The following is an 18,412-nucleotide window of genomic DNA, read 5'->3' on the forward strand; positions in this document are numbered from 1 at the left end:
TCAACGATGGGGCCACATGACAACAAATCTTGTAGAATCAATGAACTTTGTCTTCAAAGGCATCTGAAACCTACCTATAACCGCTCTAGTGTAAGCAACCTATTTTAGGCTAGGGGCGCTATTTTAGATCAGACGTTCCAAATGAAGTTTAGTGTTACAATCTGAGCAGTTGTTCAGTGATGCTTCAATGAAATTCATTAAAGAGGAAGTTGTCAAAGCTAACACACATGTGGTCATGGTGTTTGACTGTACTAAAGGTTGATACAGTGTTACTGGGTCAATGGATCACAATGAAGGCATGTCGAGGGAACACCATCGAGTGGAACTAGATAAAAGGTGGTGCGACTACGGAAAGTTTCAAGCATTTCGTATGCCTTGCTCCCATCTCATAGCGGCATGTTCAAAGGTTCGACGGGATCCTTCTAACTTATTATCTGACGTTTACAAAGTCATAATCATTTGTAATGTTTACAAAGTTAGCTTTTAGGTGGTAGCAAATGAGGATTACTGGTCTGCAGATCAAAGGGACACTCTCTAGCACAAAGAAATAATACGAAGAAAGAAAAAGGGTCGCCCAAACAGCACCCATATTCGAACCGAAATGGATACGACAAACAAAATGGTTAGATTGTGTAATTCATGTCGTCAGCCCGGTCATAATCGTACTAAATGTCTCAGTGTTGGAATAAGCACAACAAGATAATTTTAATTGTAGCTTTTTTACTTTATATTAAAAACAACATTCATTTCATATGACAAATAGAACAAATATAATAATTAAACAAAAACACAAGAAACTACAACAAATAAAATAACGTCACAAATAAATACAACACATAAACAATATAACTAGGCGGTTACAACCATCAAAACAATTTTGTGAGAAATATACATGATCATGTGAACGTCTCTGTTAGTTTTAATATTGACCCAGAAACGAACTTCTCTAGTTTGGTTGAACGTCGTATCAAGTCATTGAATTCTTCTAATCCTTTCACCATCTGTAATGTCTTCATCTAACCAACGGTTCAAGGTCCTGTTAAGATGTTCGAACTTATCTACATTCCAAAGTCGGATCTTGATCGGAGGCTGCACTGCTGAAAAGATTAAATCGACATTTCCCTTGTGAATATAAGGACACAGGTATGAATATGAAGACATTTTAAAGAATATCGAAGGAGATTGAAGAAAAATGGAATGAGAGAATAAGAAGTTGTGTGAAAAATTATGGGAGTGTGATGTTGTGTATTTATAGATGCAGTGGTGGAGCAGTAGCCACATGCATTGGCGCACACATAGAGTGGACTATGCATGTGCCATTGCATGTGGCGTCTACACATGCAATCCTACTAGCGCCTAGGTCACGGATGTGTCAATGCATGTGGCGCCAATGACTAATATTTTCATTGGATGCACCAATGCAACTGGCGCCTAGGTTAGATATTTTTTTGAAAGATGATTATTTCGTTAAATACTTTAAAAAATGGTTATTTAAAAATTTTAATTGAAAAAATAGATTATTTAAATATAAAAAAATCACCTCAAATTAATAATACAAATTAGATTATCATGCACAACTTCTGACTTTTTTTCAAAATTTAAAAAAAAATAACTTATTTAATTAACATAATAATTTTTAAGAAATTAAATATGACCGTTTATTAATTAAGAATTAAAGTGAGGGAAATCCTCAAACCTTAATTTAATCTTTGATTTTGAACTCCAATATCTTAAGCCTTATTCTTGAATTTCTCATTCCAATTAAATTATTTATAAGATTAAACGAATCATCAAGATAAGAAAATGATTCATTTTTAAATTGATGTTATAATGATAATACGATATTTATTAATACTTTACATACACTTTAATATATTTCAGAATATTTAAATTGTTCATGAATTGATAATTTTTTTTGTGTGAATATCATATTATTTTTATTTTTTTAGCATGAAAGCTAAAGAAGTAAAAAGAAAAATATCCAATTGTTTTTGTTGGTAGTACCACCGGTTTGACAAGAATTTGTTCGATCCGGGTTTGCGTATGCTCATTGCTCAACTTGTTCCAATTTGGATTTTGGTGACAAACTTTAATTCCCTGTCACCCAAAAAAAAACACAATAGCAGCCCCTTGCTCTGTAGAAAGGTCGTAACATAATTTCTCAAATTCTTACTTTCTTTTTAGTATTAAGAAACTCTCAAATTTATTTATGGAAGAATTACGTAAAAACCTAAGTTCGTGCCATTAACTTGCCACCCTACAAGTCACTCTTAGAAAGAATTTTATAAATAAATAAACTTTTATTATTATTATAAAATCTAGATGGCTACCAATAGTCAATAAGATAGCGATGCAACATGCAAATTTCTATACAAAATGAAACAAACAAAAAAGGAGTCAAACATGTAATGTATTAATTATATACATGCCACCACAAACTTTACTCATTACAATATTATTCAATTAAATCAAATCAAGTGGTAGAAATTATCATAATCCACCTACCCTCTAAACAACAAATAGAATAGAATAATGCTACTCACCATTTTTTAGCTATATATAATAGTTTCTAGCATCAAACATAATACCTCAAATTGAAACAACCTTACCTTAAACCTTCTCAACCCAACAACAACAACAAAAACAACAACATGGGCAGTGTTGAAATTCCAACAAAGGTTCTTACCAACACATCTGCTCAAATTAAGATGCCTGTGGTTGGAATGGGATCAGCACCTGACTTCACATGCAAGAAAGACACTAAAGAAGCAATCATCGAAGCCATCAAACAAGGTTACAGACACTTTGATACTGCTGCTGCTTATGGCTCCGAACAAGCTCTTGGTGAAGCTTTGAATGAGGCTATTCAACTTGGTCTTGTCACTAGAGAACAGCTTTTTGTTACTTCTAAACTCTGGGTTACTGAAAATCATCCTCACCTTGTTCTTCCTGCTCTACAAAAATCTCTCAAGTAAGTAAACTAGAATTAGTCACTTTTGTTATCTCTATCGCGAAAGAGACTTATTGGATTTGTTGATTATTTTGTGCAGGACTCTTCAGTTGGATTACTTGGATTTGTATTTGATTCATTGGCCACTTAGTTCTCAGCCCGGAAAGTTTTCATTTCCAATTGATGTGGCTGATCTACTACCATTTGATGTAAAAGGTGTGTGGGAATCCATGGAAGAAGCTTTGAGACTTGGACTCACGAAAGCTATTGGTGTCAGTAACTTCTCTGTCAAGAAACTTCAAAAGCTACTATCTGTTGCCACTGTTCTTCCTGCTGTTAATCAAGTAAGTCATTAACCAATCATGAATTTAGATTAAAACTTTGATTGATTATCAATATGTATTTATATAATGTACTTGTGTATGTATGTATAGGTGGAGATGAACCTTGCATGGCAACAAAAGAAGCTGAGAGAGTTTTGCAATGAAAATGGAATAGTGTTAACTGCATATTCACCGTTGAGGAAAGGTGCAAGTAGAGGAGCCAATGAGGTTATGGAGAATGATATGCTTAAACAGATTGCAGATGCTCATGGAAAGTCCGTTGCACAAATTTCTCTGAGATGGTTATATGAACAAGGAATCACTTTTGTTCCAAAGAGCTATGATAAGGAGAGAATGAGTCAAAATTTGAGTATCTTTGATTGGACACTGACAAAGGAGGATCATGAGAAAATTGATCAAATTAAGCAGAACCGTTTGATCCCTGGACCAACCAAGCCGAGTCTCAATGATCTTTGGGATGATGAAATATAAAAGAAAAGTTGCTAAAGTTATTCAAATTTGCTTTGGCGTCTATCTTTTGTATTTAAGTATTTTATACTACTTGTTTCTTTTGAGCTTTGAATTACCAATGTTTTTGTATTGGGTTTAAATAATCAATTTTATATTTTATAATAGTGTTTTATTTTACTGTCTTGAAAATTGTAATTTTTATACTAAGAAACAAGTAGCCCAACAAGCAAAATTATACTAAGAAGTTGAAGGAGTGGTATACAACTAAAATCAAAACTTAAGAATGCATAATCACCATATTATAGCCCAACAAGCAAAATGGTAGTTTGCATTACATTTAAGAAATTTATGTTCACGATAGTGTGAATGCATATACAAATGAGCAGTGCTAGAAACACTAATTTTATGTTGAATCCATTTTAAAATAGTGGAGCTTATGAGTTTCATCTTAACAAGAGAACCTTAAAATGTGCTGTCCTAACACTCCTCGTATCTAATTTCTTATGTAAAAGATTAAATATGATTTCAAATTTGTCTAGAACAAGATATGGACTTATAACAACGCAGGAATTTCACCTATTAGATATCAAATTATCAATCCAACTTTGGTATTTGCAATATAAGTAATGAAACGCCAATGCCACCGGCACTGGCAAAATGTTCCTCGACAAATCGTGTTTTTAATTTAGTTGGTACACATGCAAAATTAATGAACATGTTTGCTACAATTACATTTAGTGGCATAGCATACATAACATGCAAGACCACTATAAAAAACGGAAATTTCATTGATCATATGCAGCCGGGATCCTGCCTTGCAAACCCACATTAAACTTCTATTCTGATCTTACTTATGAATCGAACAGTAAATGGTCGATTGTAGAATTAAGTTGCAATCTCAGACAAAAAGCGGGTAAACAGATACACTGCATCCTGCAAGTGACCGGAGCGTAGGTCTTCAGGAATGGGAGCGCTGAAAGCAGTGTCAAAGCAACTAAACTGCTCATCACATGTGGCACCCTCACCAACAGCAGATAACAGCAAATCACATATTTCGCTAGCCATTTTTGAATACGCCACTCTGCAAAATAAGTAGTAAATGTGAATATAGCAATTAAAATACTATCACGGTGGAATAACTACATGTCAAAACATACAAGTGTTGATCGTGTTAGACTAAACGATATGTGATTTTGAAGTTGTTTGGTTTCCTTATCTTAATGATTATCACATTTGGTTTTCCTTACTTTAATGTGCGATAAAAAAAGTCGTTTTAGACAAGTAGCTCAGCCAGCCTACAAAATCAGAATAAGAGCTGTACAATTTTTTTTCTTAAAAAGGTCAACCATAAGTGTATGCTTGGAAGAGGAAAAAGCAATTCTAGAAGTGCATAATTGATTTTGGAATGATTTTGAGGTGTTTAGTTCTTTAAAGTAGAATTGTTTTGCCTCTAGAATTGATTTACTTTAAACTAGAATTTGTGACTTGAATTTAATCGTGATTTTTACATTAAAACATTAAAATTTATTGTTCAACTCGATTTTGCATAAAGTTATCCAAACATAAATCACTTTACACTCAATGCACTTTCAACGAAAATCAATTCATTCAAAATCAATTTTTTTCACAGCAGAACCAAACATACGCCAAGTATTAGCAATTATGAAAAACTGTTTTCACGGCAAAGGACGTGTATATATATACCTTGAATCAGCAGGTAATCTGTTACCCCAAACAGCCAAAGATTCATTTAACTGACTGACAAATCCCTGACACGCATCATTTTTACTTGGAAGAGAATCCTGAAACAAGAAATTGTGACTTCAATCAATTAAACAGAAAAATAAAAAATGTCTTGATGAACAAAATTATGACTACAAAATATGTCATAGTTGTCAAACTTTTTCATAACAAAATTTTGTGTTGTCAATAGTAAACCATAACACAGTAATAAATCACAACTGTAACTTGTTCCAAAAAAAATTCACAACTGTAACCTAGCTTCATAAATCATATCTTAACTTAAGCCTATTAATTATTATCACATGTAGAGTTTGCCAAAATTAGAAAGAAAGAAAAAATGACTGTCATATAAGCATTAGTGCCTTCTGCACCAATACTAGTACAGTTGTTCCGTTAAATATCCTCATATATGGAATGATAAATTCAGAGGGTTGTACTTTCATGTCAGTTTCAGGTTCAAACTTGTTCCCGTTTTAGTTACACTTCACAATCAACTACAAACCAATGAAACTATAAAAGACAGAAGCAAGCATTGTCCATACCAATTCAGTCATGGCATTTGTATCTCCCTGAAGTGAGTTTCTCAATAGATAAAATGAAATATAAATTCCAGCTCCCAACTCCCAGTTTTCAATTTCAGATTTATAGTCCTCCATGGAAGTTGCTATCCTCCATATCTCAGTGTGTTTAGCTGCACAGTATATTAAAGAAGTTATAATTATGATGCACTATTGCGCACTTATCTGGAATTAAGAAAAACTCTAGCAATTATTTTCCAGCCATTGAAAAGAAAGATCAAGTAAAAATATGTAAAATTCTGCGATGCAGGACAAAAATATGTAAAATTCTTTTGGCAATTTTCTGTTGTGCATAAGATGATTTTGTTTCATGGCAATTTCCAGAAAAATAAAGCCCAGTAAGGATATCTGGATGGTGAAATATCTAAAAAATTGTTTGTTTTGTCCATTGAAGGGCCAACTATGTACAAAACAATATCCAACAACAAACTTTCAAATTCAATTATGAATATTATGCAACATTCCAAGGATTGTCCTTAACTTTTGTTTTTTCCAAAGCTTCGACCTTGTAATGTTTGAGTTAGGTAGTAGGATACCCAAGCCCCCTCATACTCTTTTTTTGATGGTCCAGAATCAATTGATTGGTGCCAGAACCTAGACCAAATCCTATAACGTATTAACTTGCAACGAATAGCAGAGCAAGATGCCTCAGAATTTACTAAATCCTATCATGTGGTTCATGCTTTAAAACTTGTGCATTAATTACATAATTCAAAGTCAGAGCATCTATTTGGAGTGTGCTGGAAAATAACGAGGGACAATGTGTGATCTTTTAGGTATTTCAGAGAGAATTCTATATTCTAAAGTATAAGGCATGAAAAAAATAGAATATTGGAATTGACTTCCTCTCTATAGTTAAAGAAATTGTATATCTTCAGGTAGAACCATGTTTCTGCTTGAATATTTAGAAAAGAAGGAGACATCCACTGGTGTTACTTAATTGATTTTAAATACTTGTGCTTTTACAGCCTAAGCTTAGCTGCTAAAGATCCTTTACGATGAAGCATTTAGTTGATTACTTAGTACGGAAAAGCATACATTGCAAGTGACAAATTAAAAAGGAACAAAATTTTTTCAAGAAAGTGACACTTAAAAAGGAACGGACAGAGTAAATAATAAAGAACCATCAGCGCATCAACCATCTAATCCATGTTTGTTAAAGAAGTTCAAATACTCTTAGGCAGATGTATCTCAATTATGATTCACACAAATTGTGAAAAGTATTGGTTTAAAGACTCAACCATAGCACCTTAAAATTACCAAAGTGTATCGTAATAAAACCGACAAACATTAGGTGCTTCTTTTACCAAGCAATATACATTCAAAAGAAGTATTACCTTGCAAGAATAACTTATGAGCAACTGAAGTCATAAAAATGGTATGAGCTTTCTGCCAATTAGCACACTGAAGAAATTCCTCAAGGGCTCTTGTGAGATCTCCATAATAATTATAATATATTGCCTGCACCACAACAAGAAAATCATTCAAATAATTAAAAGTTTCTCTATGAAAGAAATCGGGAACATCCAGAAGCTGCAAGCATTTGCACACCCCATTAATCAATGAAGAACACCAGGAGGACAACAAATTAATGCAGTTTTAGTCAGAAATTGATCATTCAGTACCCATATGAATTATAATCTTTTTATTTTCCATGAATAAATATAAATTTCATTGGTTCTAAAAATCCACTCAAGCAAGGTAACAAACATCATTTATTTTAAATCTTCTTTGTTTGGTTCAACTATTTAGAGCGGAAGGGAGAGGAGTGGAGTGAAATCACTCCACACTTTATATTGGAGGATTTTGTTAGGTGAACAAAGATGAGTTCATAAAATTTTAAATGCATTGACTAAAATACTTTTGCATAAAATGTAAAATAAGAAGTTATGAAGTATAAAAAGTAAATCAGTATTCCTCTTCATTAAAATCTCTCGCCTTCCCTTGTGAACCAAATCAACAAAGAATTATCTCCTCCATTATAATCCCTCCCCTCCCCTCATTTAAACCCAACACCGTGTAATATAATGAGTGGAACACAGGGGAATGCACTCGAAAGGAAAGGGAACGAATGGAGCAACGCAACCATTCCCCATCTTTGGAACAGAACTCAGTTGCTTTTTGAGTTTACTTCTATTCTATGCTAATTTTGGGCAGACAATTGTGTATTTGAGGTGAAATGATTTCCTTGTTTTCTATTACCCTCCTATCTAAAGTCCTAAACAAGGCTTAATTACTACCCTTCCACTGATTATCAGCTATCCAAACAGGCAGTTAAAAGGGTAAAGCAACAAAATCATGTGAGTCATCATAATTTTTTTATAATTGTAAAAATATGAAGGGATAAATAAATAGGACGCATACCAAAGCCTCGTGCATCCATTCTTTGGGAATGCCCAAATCCTCAATGAAACGGTACTGAGATTCATCTGAACTCCAAGTTTCACAGTATTGGAACAATATTTCCCGAATGAGATTTACATGAAGATATGGATAATCTTCCCGGTGGGGCAGGTGAAGGGCCACATATATTGCCCAGTGGCATTTCCTTAAGCACAACAGCTGAGACACAAATCCCATGTCTAGAATATGAAGATCATTAGAATTGATGACACCCACTGCTTCCAAAACTTCACGTTGGTGCCAGATCATATGATAGTCAAGCGGATCAGGGGTTGACGAGAAGGCACTGAACATGGCCCTCAGAAAGCTGAATTCTGTCTCTTCATTAGCATGAAGAAGCATGAGATAAAATGAAATGTCAAAGTGTTTATCTGATTTCCAACTGACAACCTCCTCTGACGTTCCTTCATCAATAAAAAGTGGAACAGGATATGGAGCCGCTCCCCCGTCAAGAAATTGTTTATAAGTCTCAAAAGCAGCTGGTAATGAAGTGTCGGGAGATAATTGGTACCACATTAATAATCCTAAGAACCTCCTCCAGTCAATTTGGACATCGTACAATGCATCATGAATATTTCCCGCGAGTAATTCGTAAAGTCTCAATCTGTCTTTTTCAATGAAATTAAAATCAAGCCCTTTATTCCTCCAGATATCAAGTTGCTTTGCAACGTCAGAGCGATTCAGAGTAGAACCACCAGCCTGACTTAACAAACAAGCCAACCTCACATCTCCTTTGGAGACAGCCAACCGCACTGCTTCATCCAATTGCCGCCCAGTCAGAAGTGTAAAAATATGTTGCAAATAGTTAGAGTCATCAAGAGAACTTATTTGGTTTTGGACATGATAGGAGACACTCTCTCGCAACCAATAACTGAACTCTGCTCTTCTCATAAGAGGGAGTGCTTCTTGGTCAACATCTTTATCAACTTCCTTTATATCCTGCATCATATCTTCCTCATTGTCGGCGCCTAAAGATTCTACTCGACCCTTCTGTTCTCTCTCAGAAAAAAGAACTCGCATTAACTCCCATGTCATTACTTGGTGTGTCAAACATAATCGATTCAAGGAAGGTAAGCCAGGCACACTCAATTGCCTCTCAATAATATCACAGTATTGATGAGAAATCTCTGACAGATCCGTACGATCAGCTTCGAGTTTTTGAAGTGTTAACTTGTAGGGACCAAAGTCAACCTCTTTCGCCACATGGTTTATTCCTTTGTGAAAATTTAGCGGAGAAACCAAGGCATGCTCAACAAGTTCTTCACTCACTTTCTTATTTTCATCCCTGACCAAATTGTCAAAAGCAACTTTCTCCAAAGTGACAACAGATGACAATAGCTTTTGATTACCACCACTACCTACAGGTGCACCAGAGTGTAACAGAATGCCATTTGGTCCCCACCCAACTCGAAATGATTTACCCATAAACAGACCAGCATCAACTATATTGTGAGCATAGTTTCCAGATACCGGAGTTTCATGCTTAAGGTCCAGCTTGAACCCCTGTGTTTTTACTGTCCTCAGAGGCATGCCCTTATGTTGCTGAACCATCAAAATGGATCCAGGAGAATTTGAATCAAGATTCCCTTGCTTATTATACTCAAGTAATGGAAATGGAGTATTTCTAACAGCTTGTGGAGTAGATCTATTGGCCACTGCCTGAGCAGAACTTTTTAAAGGCCTCACATGCTCCTTACCAAAAGATAACTTCCGACTCACGTCCTCCATCTCTTCTTCGTCGGGAAACATCAATAATCTCATCTCTCTCATTTTATCAGGGTCAAGTCTAAGATGGGAAGGAAGTGAATGAGAAAGCTCAATCTCATCGACATTTACCGGCGATTCTTTCTCAACATCACGTGTCTCAGCATCATCCATAACAGCATCCTCTTCATCATCTTCATCAAACCCAAATCTACTGAAATGTTCAACTATAAATTTCCACTCACAAGTCACTGGATCAAAGGAAATAAACTTTGCACCTTGTCTCTCTGTAATTTGTTTTAATTTTTTCACTAAAGCATCGTTCCAACACTCTTTTGACTTCAACTTTCCACTATCTAGTATCAAAACAACTTCAGCTGCTTTGTTAAGACCGATACCAACCGCAGGCTTATCATTTTCATCCTCATAAACTACAACTTCATGCCTATAAAACTTTACAATATCATCTAAACATAATCCTCTTACATCCGTTTCATTAAGATACCTAACATATCCATAACCAAATCTCCCAACAGTGAAACCAGGAACACCGCTGCAATAACCAGGGTAACGAACTTCCTGTTTTGCTAATTCCTTCAAAGACGGTTCAGTGTAGTAACCAACAGAGTTCAGAATTGGCAATAAAGCCTCACTTCCCGTCATGATCTTGTTCGACGGAGTAATGCAGAACGCGGAAACCCTTCTTTTCTTGTAACTATGCACAACGCGAGAATCAAAGATACCTCCCACACCACATTCCATCACACATACAGTTCAAAGCGACGACGACAGCACACTGCGTATTGAACATTGAAATTTCAACTGTATTTCCAGAAATCCCTAAAACAGAACAAGTAAGAAAAATAAATTAACTACAGATACCTGTAAGAATTAATTGAACCATTATTACTAATTATTTAGCTGAGAATATGAAAAATATGAACAAATTGATTGAACAATGATCTAAATCGAATTTTAACTAACTAACCTAATGAACTTGTGCAGTGAAATTGTTGCATACATGAATAGATAAAGGCAATGAGAGAAGAAAATGAAGGAGAGAAAAGTTGAGTGAAAGAAAGAACGAGAAGAGTGTGAGAGAGAAGGAGGACTCACGGTGACGGAGAGGTTGACGGGGACGGAGTGGGGACTGGTGAGGAAAGACACTGCGCGGGACGAAGAAGAGGTTTTGGGAGGTTTGGAGTGGATTGGGAAATTGGGCTGCTTAGAGGCCCAATTTTAGGAGGTTTTAACTTTCCACCCACTTGACAACCCCATCCCCATCGATAGACAATATTAACTTTGAAAAAAATTTCTTTTTTTTTTAATTTATCAAACACGCATGCGAATTTCAAATTGTTCGGGAGATATCGAAAAATTTGTTCTTACTTCCAAAAATTTCAAAATCAGTATATTTTTAATTGGAAATTGCAAAATTTGCGTGATTTTATAGCGTGAATTTCAAAATTTCCGATATTTTTTAAAACAATTTTTTCTAGAAATTTCACAATTTGAGATACAATTGATATGCATTTTTCTGGAAATTTTAGAATTTCCGGTACTTAAAAAAATGTTTTTTTCCGAAAATTTTAGAATTTTCAATGAAATTAGGGAAATTTTAAAATCTTCGGAATTTATCTTTTTCCCGATTTTTGCAGTGAAATGCAGGGGCAGAGACAACAGTATTGCATGCAGAGTGACTGATAGAGTGGTAGACCATACTATGGCTACTAAGGCTGAGTAGGCATGACAACATAACCCATACCTGCGGGTACCCACCCGAACCCGCCCCGAAGTTAACGGGGAAAACCCGCTTTGACTGGGTTTGGGTTCGGGTTTGGGTTTTTCCCGATTATAAAATATGGGGATGGGTCGGGTAATGGGGACACTAGTACCCACCCCGAACCCGCCCCGTTTGTTTTATTATGTACATTACTATTTATTTTTGATGATTTAGAATATTAAATATGTGGTTAATGTTTTGATATTTTAATTTGAATGTATTATTTAAAATATATGTATGGGATTTTTTTAGATTGTTTTATATTATTATTTGTAATGTAATTTTATTTTGGAAAAAGTAAATATTTTTATTAAAAGAATCGATTTCACTAAATGAATGGTGGCGGGGCGGGGATCCCCGAACCCGTTTGGGACGGATTTGGGTTTTGATTCTCCATCCCCGTTTGGGTTTGGGGCGGGGAACGGGGACTATTTGGGGATTCGGGTTTGGGTTTGGGGGAGGTAAAAACCGTCCCCGTCCCGCCCCGTTGCCATGTCTAGGGCTGAGTCATCTCAAATACGAGTTGGACGAGTGGTTCCAACTGGTTCACACCGGAAACGATTAGCTGAGTAGGGTCAGTTCTACGCACCCTGTAGCATCCGACATCGAGCGGTGAGATCAATCGAGTAGCCCATAGATGATAATGAGATTGTTCATGCTCATGATGTGCAGGTTCAGGATGTTCATGACCCATCGATCGAGACAGATGTGTCACATGTTTCTGCTGAGGTTGTTGATGAGGTGGCAGATGAGGTGGTCCAGCCAGATGTCCCTGTTGCAGATGAGGTGGTCCAGCCAAATGTCATTGTTGCTGATGAGGTGGTTGCCACAGATCCGGTCAGATTTGATACTATTGACATGGAGGTTACGTCTCCCGCCGACAGAGTCGTTTATGCATACTAATAGAGTGTTCCTGTGGGGATCCACTGACCGCTTGGTGCTTACAGAGTATGTTGACCATGTGGCATACCGACAATGGCAGGGAGAGGTATATATATTTTATGTTTAACTTTAACTTATTTAATATTGTTCCATGAAAGCTAACTGCTAATTTTTTTAAATTGTTTGTCACATAACTCTCACACTGAAGGTGACCTCCCACGGGTCGAAGATGAAGAACTTTCTAAAGACTCTAATGCATGAGCAGGTTAGGTGAATTGTACATGACTTTGATCTCCTCGCATTTGCCGACTGCTTACTTATCATGCTCGACGCTTTACTTTCTTACTGCTTTTGTTGAGCAATGGCACAAGGAGACATTTTCCCTTCATCTGTCATTTAGGGAGATGACTATCACTCTGGATGATGTCTCTTCATTATTCCATCTCTCAATCACCGATAAATTCTTCACAACCCCTATTATTAGCATGTCCCTTGTGTGTTTGACTGATGTACGAGATTTGGGAGTTTCCAAGGAGGTCGTGTTTGATGAGTTTGACTTTAACATGGGTGTTCACCTTCGTATGTCATGGCTTCGGAATATGTACAAGGAGCTTGTTGCGGAACAGGTGTATGAGACTCTCGTTAGGGTTTACATGTAACATCTAGTAACATGTACTTTATTTACTGACAAGTTAGGTGTTTGTACCGACACCTGGTACACGTGGTTGTCTAGTAGCCTTGATAATACTAGTTGGACTTCGAGGTGTGTTGCGTTGACCATCCTATATTCAACACTAGAAGTTGTGACAACCTTTGAGACCAGACAACTTACTATTTATTTAAGTCTATTACAAGTATATTTGAAACTATTATTTGTTGTTTAGTTCTTATTTAATTGTTACGCATAACATTTCTTAATTACTATTTGGTGTGTTTGTGTTGTGATATCAGTGATGGATATACGAGCATTTATCCACCATCTATGATATGAGGGTGCAACATTCCCCTATAGGGCCCCCACAACGAGGAGATGAAAGGTCAGGCAGACACATCCTGGTGGTGTTGTATAGTACATGATGAGGCTTGATGTGTCGACTATATATGATGTTATATGGACACCATAGATTGATCACAAAGTACATAGAGAGTTTGATGACTCTTCTTTATACCCATGTTACATGTGGTGAGAGCCCTTAGTCGCTATATACTTGCCTGAGAGGTGTCTGCGGCAATATGGTGATATTTAGAGCATCCCACAATCAGTTCGGTATATTCCATCTGCATGCATTGACAGGTGATTTGAGAGTAACATCGTTGACTCTAGTTGTGCCATTAGAGATCGCGTAGTTATGGTCCAGCACGCCTCATAGTGTGAGGATGGTTACTTGGAGTGGTGCCTCATTGTATTACACCCTCGCATCATCCCACTTGGGAACTCTTCTTTTCTTGTAACTATGCACAAAGCGAGAATCAAAGATACCTCCTACACCACATTCCATCACACAAACAGTTCAAAGCTACAACAATAGCACACTGCGTATTGAACATTGAAATTTCAACTATATTACCAGAAATCCCTAAAACAGAACAAGTAAGAAAAATAAATTAACTACAGATACTTGCAAGAATTAATTGAACCATTATTACTAATTATTTAGTTAAGAATATGAACAAATTGATTGAACAATGATTTAAATCGAATTTTAACTAACTAACCTAATGAACTTGTGCAGTGAAATTGTTGCATGCATGAATAGATAAAGGTAATGAGAGAAGAAAATGAAGGGGAGAAAAGTTGAGTGAAAGAAAGAACGAGAAGAGTGTGAGAGAGAAGGAGGACTCACGGTGACTGAGAGGTTGACGAGGATGGAGTGGGGACTGGTGAGGAAAGACATTGTGTGGGACGAAGAAGAGGTTTTAGGAGGTTTGGATTAGATTGGGGAAATGTGGCTGCTTAGAGGCACAATTTTATGAGGTTTTAAATTTCCACCCACCTGACACCCCCCTAATCCTCATCAATAGACGATATTAACTTTGAAATGTTTTTCAATTTTTTTAAAATTTATCAAACACACGTGCGAATTTCAAATTGTCTGGGCGATACCAAAAAAATTTGTTTTTACTCCCAGAAATTTCAAAATCAGTATGTTTTAAATTGGAAATTGCAAAATTTGTGTGATTTTGTACCGTGAATTTTTAAAAAATTGGTATTTTTGAAAACAATTTTTCTCAGAAATTTCACAATTTAAGATACAATTGATATGCATTTTTCTGAAAATTTTAGAATTTCTGGTAGTTAAAAAAATTCCAAATATTTCATAATTTCCAATAAAATTAGGTAAATTTTAAAATCTTCGGAATTTATCTTTTTTCCGGTTTTTGCAGTGAAATGCAAGGGCGTGAACAATAGTATTGCATGCAGAGTGATAGATAGAGTGGTAGACCAAACTAGGGTTGTTGAGGCTGAGCCTTATGAGATACGAGTTGGACGAGTGGTTCCAACTGATTCATACCGGAAACGATTAGCTAAGCAAGGACAGTTCCGCGCACCCTATAGCATCTGACGTCGAGCGGTAAGATTAGTCAAGCAGCCCATAGATGATGATGAGGTTGTTCATGCTCATAATGTACATGTTCAACATGTTCATGACCCAAGGGTCGAGACAAATGCGTTACATGTTTCTGATGAGGTTATTGATGAGGTGGCATATGAGGTGGTCTAGCCAGATGTCCATGTTCCAGATGACATGGCCCAACCAGAGGTCGTTGTTGCTGATGAGGTGGCTGTCACATATTTGATCAGATATGATATTATTGACATAAAGGTTACGACTCTGTCAATGGAGTTGTTTATGCATACTGATAGAGTGTTCCCATGAAGACCCATTGACCGATCGGTGCTTATAGAGTATGTTGACCATGTGGCATATCGGCTATGGCACTGAGAGGTATATATATTTTATGTTTAACTTTAATTTATTTAATATTATTTCATGAAAGCTAACTGCTAATTTTTAAAAAAATTGTTTGTCACAGGACCGTCTCACGCTGAAGGTGACCTCCCACGGGTCGAAACTAAAGAACTTCCTGAAGACTCTAATGTGTGAGCAGGTCAGGCGAATTGCACATGATTCTGATCTTCTCACATTTTCCTACTGATTACTTACTATGTTCGACGCTTCACTTTCTTACTCCTTTTTGTTGAGCGATGACACAAGAAGAAATTTTTCTTTTATCTGCCATTTTGGGAGATGACTATCACTTTGGTTGATGTCCCTTCATTGTTCCATCTCTCAATCATCGACAAATTCTTCACAACTCCAGTTATTAGCATTCTGCTTGCATGTTTGACTAATGTACTAGATTTAGGAGTTTCTGAGGAGACCATGTTGGAGGAGTTTGACTTTAACATGGGCGCTCACCTTCGTATATCTTGGCTTTGGGATAGGTACGATGAGTTTCTTGTGGCACAAATGTATGAGACTGCCGCTAGGGTGTACATGTTACATCTAGTAACATTAACTCTATTTATGGACAAGTCAGGTGTTTATATCGACACCTGGTACATGTGGTTGTCTAGTAATTAATGACTTTTCGGCAAGTGTACAAATAATCTAAAAGTAAATAAAAATATTGAATTCACAAGGACTGCCTCCAAGTAAGACAAAATATGTGCAATGTATAAAAACTACTAAAATTGGGGTTTTCAAGTTTTAGTGCAAAAAGTAAATAAACGAGCAAACAATGTCACGAAAGCAGTTAGGTTGTGTTGTAGAATCCATTATTCCTCTATTGTTGAATTTGGATGCCCTGCATGAATGACCTAATCACTATAACCCCTCGGCTAATTAACAAAACTGTTATAATTTATCCCTCACGAAATAACTCACTAACCATTACTCAGAGCTATGTATCCCTAGTCAATCAGTGTAAGTAGGGTTAAGCAATATATATAACGTTAATTCTCTATGCCACTACTCGGAGTCTCTTATCCTTATTCAACCAGTGTAAGTACAACAATTGCCATAGATCCAACACATAGACTAATGGTCAGTATTCCTTATGTGTCCAAAATCAGATTAAAAGAGTATCTCATATAAAAAGCATTACGAACAAGAAGCAATTGAATAAGATTATAGATCAATAGGTTTATACAATGGTCAAATCAACATAGAATCCAACAATATAAAAATAGGTTCATCCTAACACAACCTAACCTATAAGAATTTATCTACTCATAATGCAATTAAAAATACCACAATTGATAGACAAAGATAACATAAGAAGTTCATTGAAGATATGGCCTCCAATGACTTCAAATGCTCAAAAAAATCACCCCCTGTGCTCTCTAATTCGTGCATAAATCTCCAATTTTTGTAACCCTTGATATTCCCTTGAAAAAGTGCAGAAAATCCCCTTTAAAGCAGTCAGAATGGATCAAAAATGAGTCAGAAAAAGGCCCAAACAGGTACCATCGTGTGTGTCACTATTCCATAACACACACGATTTTGAACATGTTGCATGACGCGCGCGATACTTTCCATTGCAAGCATTATTATTCTATAATGAAGATATTTCTCTCAACTTTATTTATAAAAAAAACCCACATCAAAACGAGTCATGGAATTCCATATGTGATCAATTTATTGGACAGACGTCAAGATGTAAATTATGCTGAAAATTGCTCATTTCTTCACAATTTCTTCCTGATTTCTTGGTTTCGCTCTGTTTCTTTGAATTCTTCATTTTTCTTCATATTTAGGTCATCTTTAACTTGAGATTTCATCAAATTGATTGCAAATACTCATAAAAATCATGTAATAACAAACTGTAATCACAACCCCAAACTTGAATTGTTGCTTGTCCTCGAGTAACTCATTTGCAACTGCACATTTCAAACAGAAAAACAAATTGAAATAATAACGAATGAACATCACCAACTATGTTACCTGATCATCATTCCAGTTCCCGACTTCAATCAAGCAAATTTGGAAAATTTCTTCCAACACAACAAGTACTCAACCTATCTCTCAGCTCACTAAATTTTTCACTCGAATTGACAAGGTAATCACACAATCAATGTACAGAGTATTTTACCATAAGTTTGTAAAATTTATAATAAAATCAATCAAAGTCATATAAACACGCACTTTTATAGGTCTTTCAAGGTTGTAATGGGGCTTATGTCAGGGTAGGATAATTTGGGATATTAGGCTTAAACCTTTTGAGTTAGGTACCTAGTTTTCCTTATTTTATCATATTCATTTCATATCAACTCTTACTTAATTACTTTGATACTAGAGATTAACATTTTATGATCCTAAACGTTGTTTTTGTCATTTTTTTAACAAGTTACTTTGACTTCTTGATTTTTCTCATTTTTATTTTTGAATTTTTAACCAAAATCTCTAGTACACCAACCCCAAACTTAAACTTTGCTCACTTCCAAGAGCAACCCCAAACTTATTCTTTTGCATATGACCAAGGAACTAAATTTTTTACTTAACTTCAAATAGAGGATGAAAATATTTAATCTTTCAAGTCAATTGGCTAATTATTATGGCTATGTCACTGA

The 18,412-nt window shown here is 35.8% G+C and overlaps 2 protein-coding genes across 8 annotated transcripts in view; one reads left to right on the plus strand and one right to left on the minus strand.

Moving 5' to 3' along the window:
• Positions 1-3,916, plus strand: part of LOC127117497 (NAD(P)H-dependent 6'-deoxychalcone synthase) — a 29,448-nt gene extending 25,532 nt beyond the window's left edge. For 2 of the 4 annotated variants that reach the window (XM_051047532.1, XM_051047531.1), the window contains exons 2-4: positions 2,679-2,971; positions 3,051-3,294; positions 3,385-3,916. In XM_051047532.1, coding sequence (XP_050903489.1) covers positions 2,679-2,971; positions 3,051-3,294; positions 3,385-3,765 — 918 coding nt within the window. In that variant the 3' untranslated portion in view covers positions 3,766-3,916. The remainder of the gene's footprint in view (positions 1-2,678; positions 2,972-3,050; positions 3,295-3,384) is intronic. The other 2 variants (XM_051047530.1, XM_051047533.1) reach the window with 2 other exon arrangements.
• Positions 3,917-4,335: 419 nt separating this feature from the next.
• Positions 4,336-14,610, minus strand: LOC127117496 (nuclear pore complex protein NUP96). 4 transcript variants are annotated; one of them, XM_051047527.1, is made up of 6 exons: positions 14,554-14,610; positions 8,430-11,012; positions 7,403-7,526; positions 6,030-6,178; positions 5,449-5,546; positions 4,336-4,825 (listed from the first exon to the last, which is right to left on the minus strand). In XM_051047527.1, exons 2-6 carry the CDS (start codon positions 10,932-10,934, stop codon positions 4,630-4,632), a joined length of 3,072 nt encoding a protein of 1,023 aa, XP_050903484.1. In that variant the 5' UTR covers positions 10,935-11,012; positions 14,554-14,610; the 3' UTR covers positions 4,336-4,629. The 4 variants fall into 4 exon arrangements, with proteins under 4 accessions (XP_050903484.1, XP_050903482.1, XP_050903485.1 ...); XM_051047525.1 differs by lacking the exon at positions 14,554-14,610 and adding an exon at positions 11,289-11,452; XM_051047528.1 differs by lacking the exon at positions 14,554-14,610 and adding an exon at positions 11,289-11,446 and having other exon boundaries at positions 8,430-10,968.
• Between the last annotated feature and the right edge of the window lie 3,802 nt (positions 14,611-18,412).

The sequence above is a fragment of the Lathyrus oleraceus genome, chromosome 2, assembly GCF_024323335.1.
Source record: "Lathyrus oleraceus cultivar Zhongwan6 chromosome 2, CAAS_Psat_ZW6_1.0, whole genome shotgun sequence".
In the NCBI taxonomy this organism is placed as follows: Eukaryota; Viridiplantae; Streptophyta; class Magnoliopsida; order Fabales; family Fabaceae; genus Lathyrus; species Lathyrus oleraceus.

Coding starts and splice junctions, on each gene's coding strand:
- LOC127117496 (XM_051047527.1), bottom strand. CDS start 10,934: ATGGAATGTGGTGTGGGAGGTATCTTTGATTCTCGCGTTGTGCATAGT. Junction 6,179..7,402: donor TCATAAGTTATTCTTGCAAG/GTAATACTTCTT, acceptor TATACTGTGCAG/CTAAACACACTGAGATATGG. Junction 5,547..6,029: donor CAAATGCCATGACTGAATTG/GTATGGACAATG, acceptor TTCTTGTTTCAG/GATTCTCTTCCAAGTAAAAA.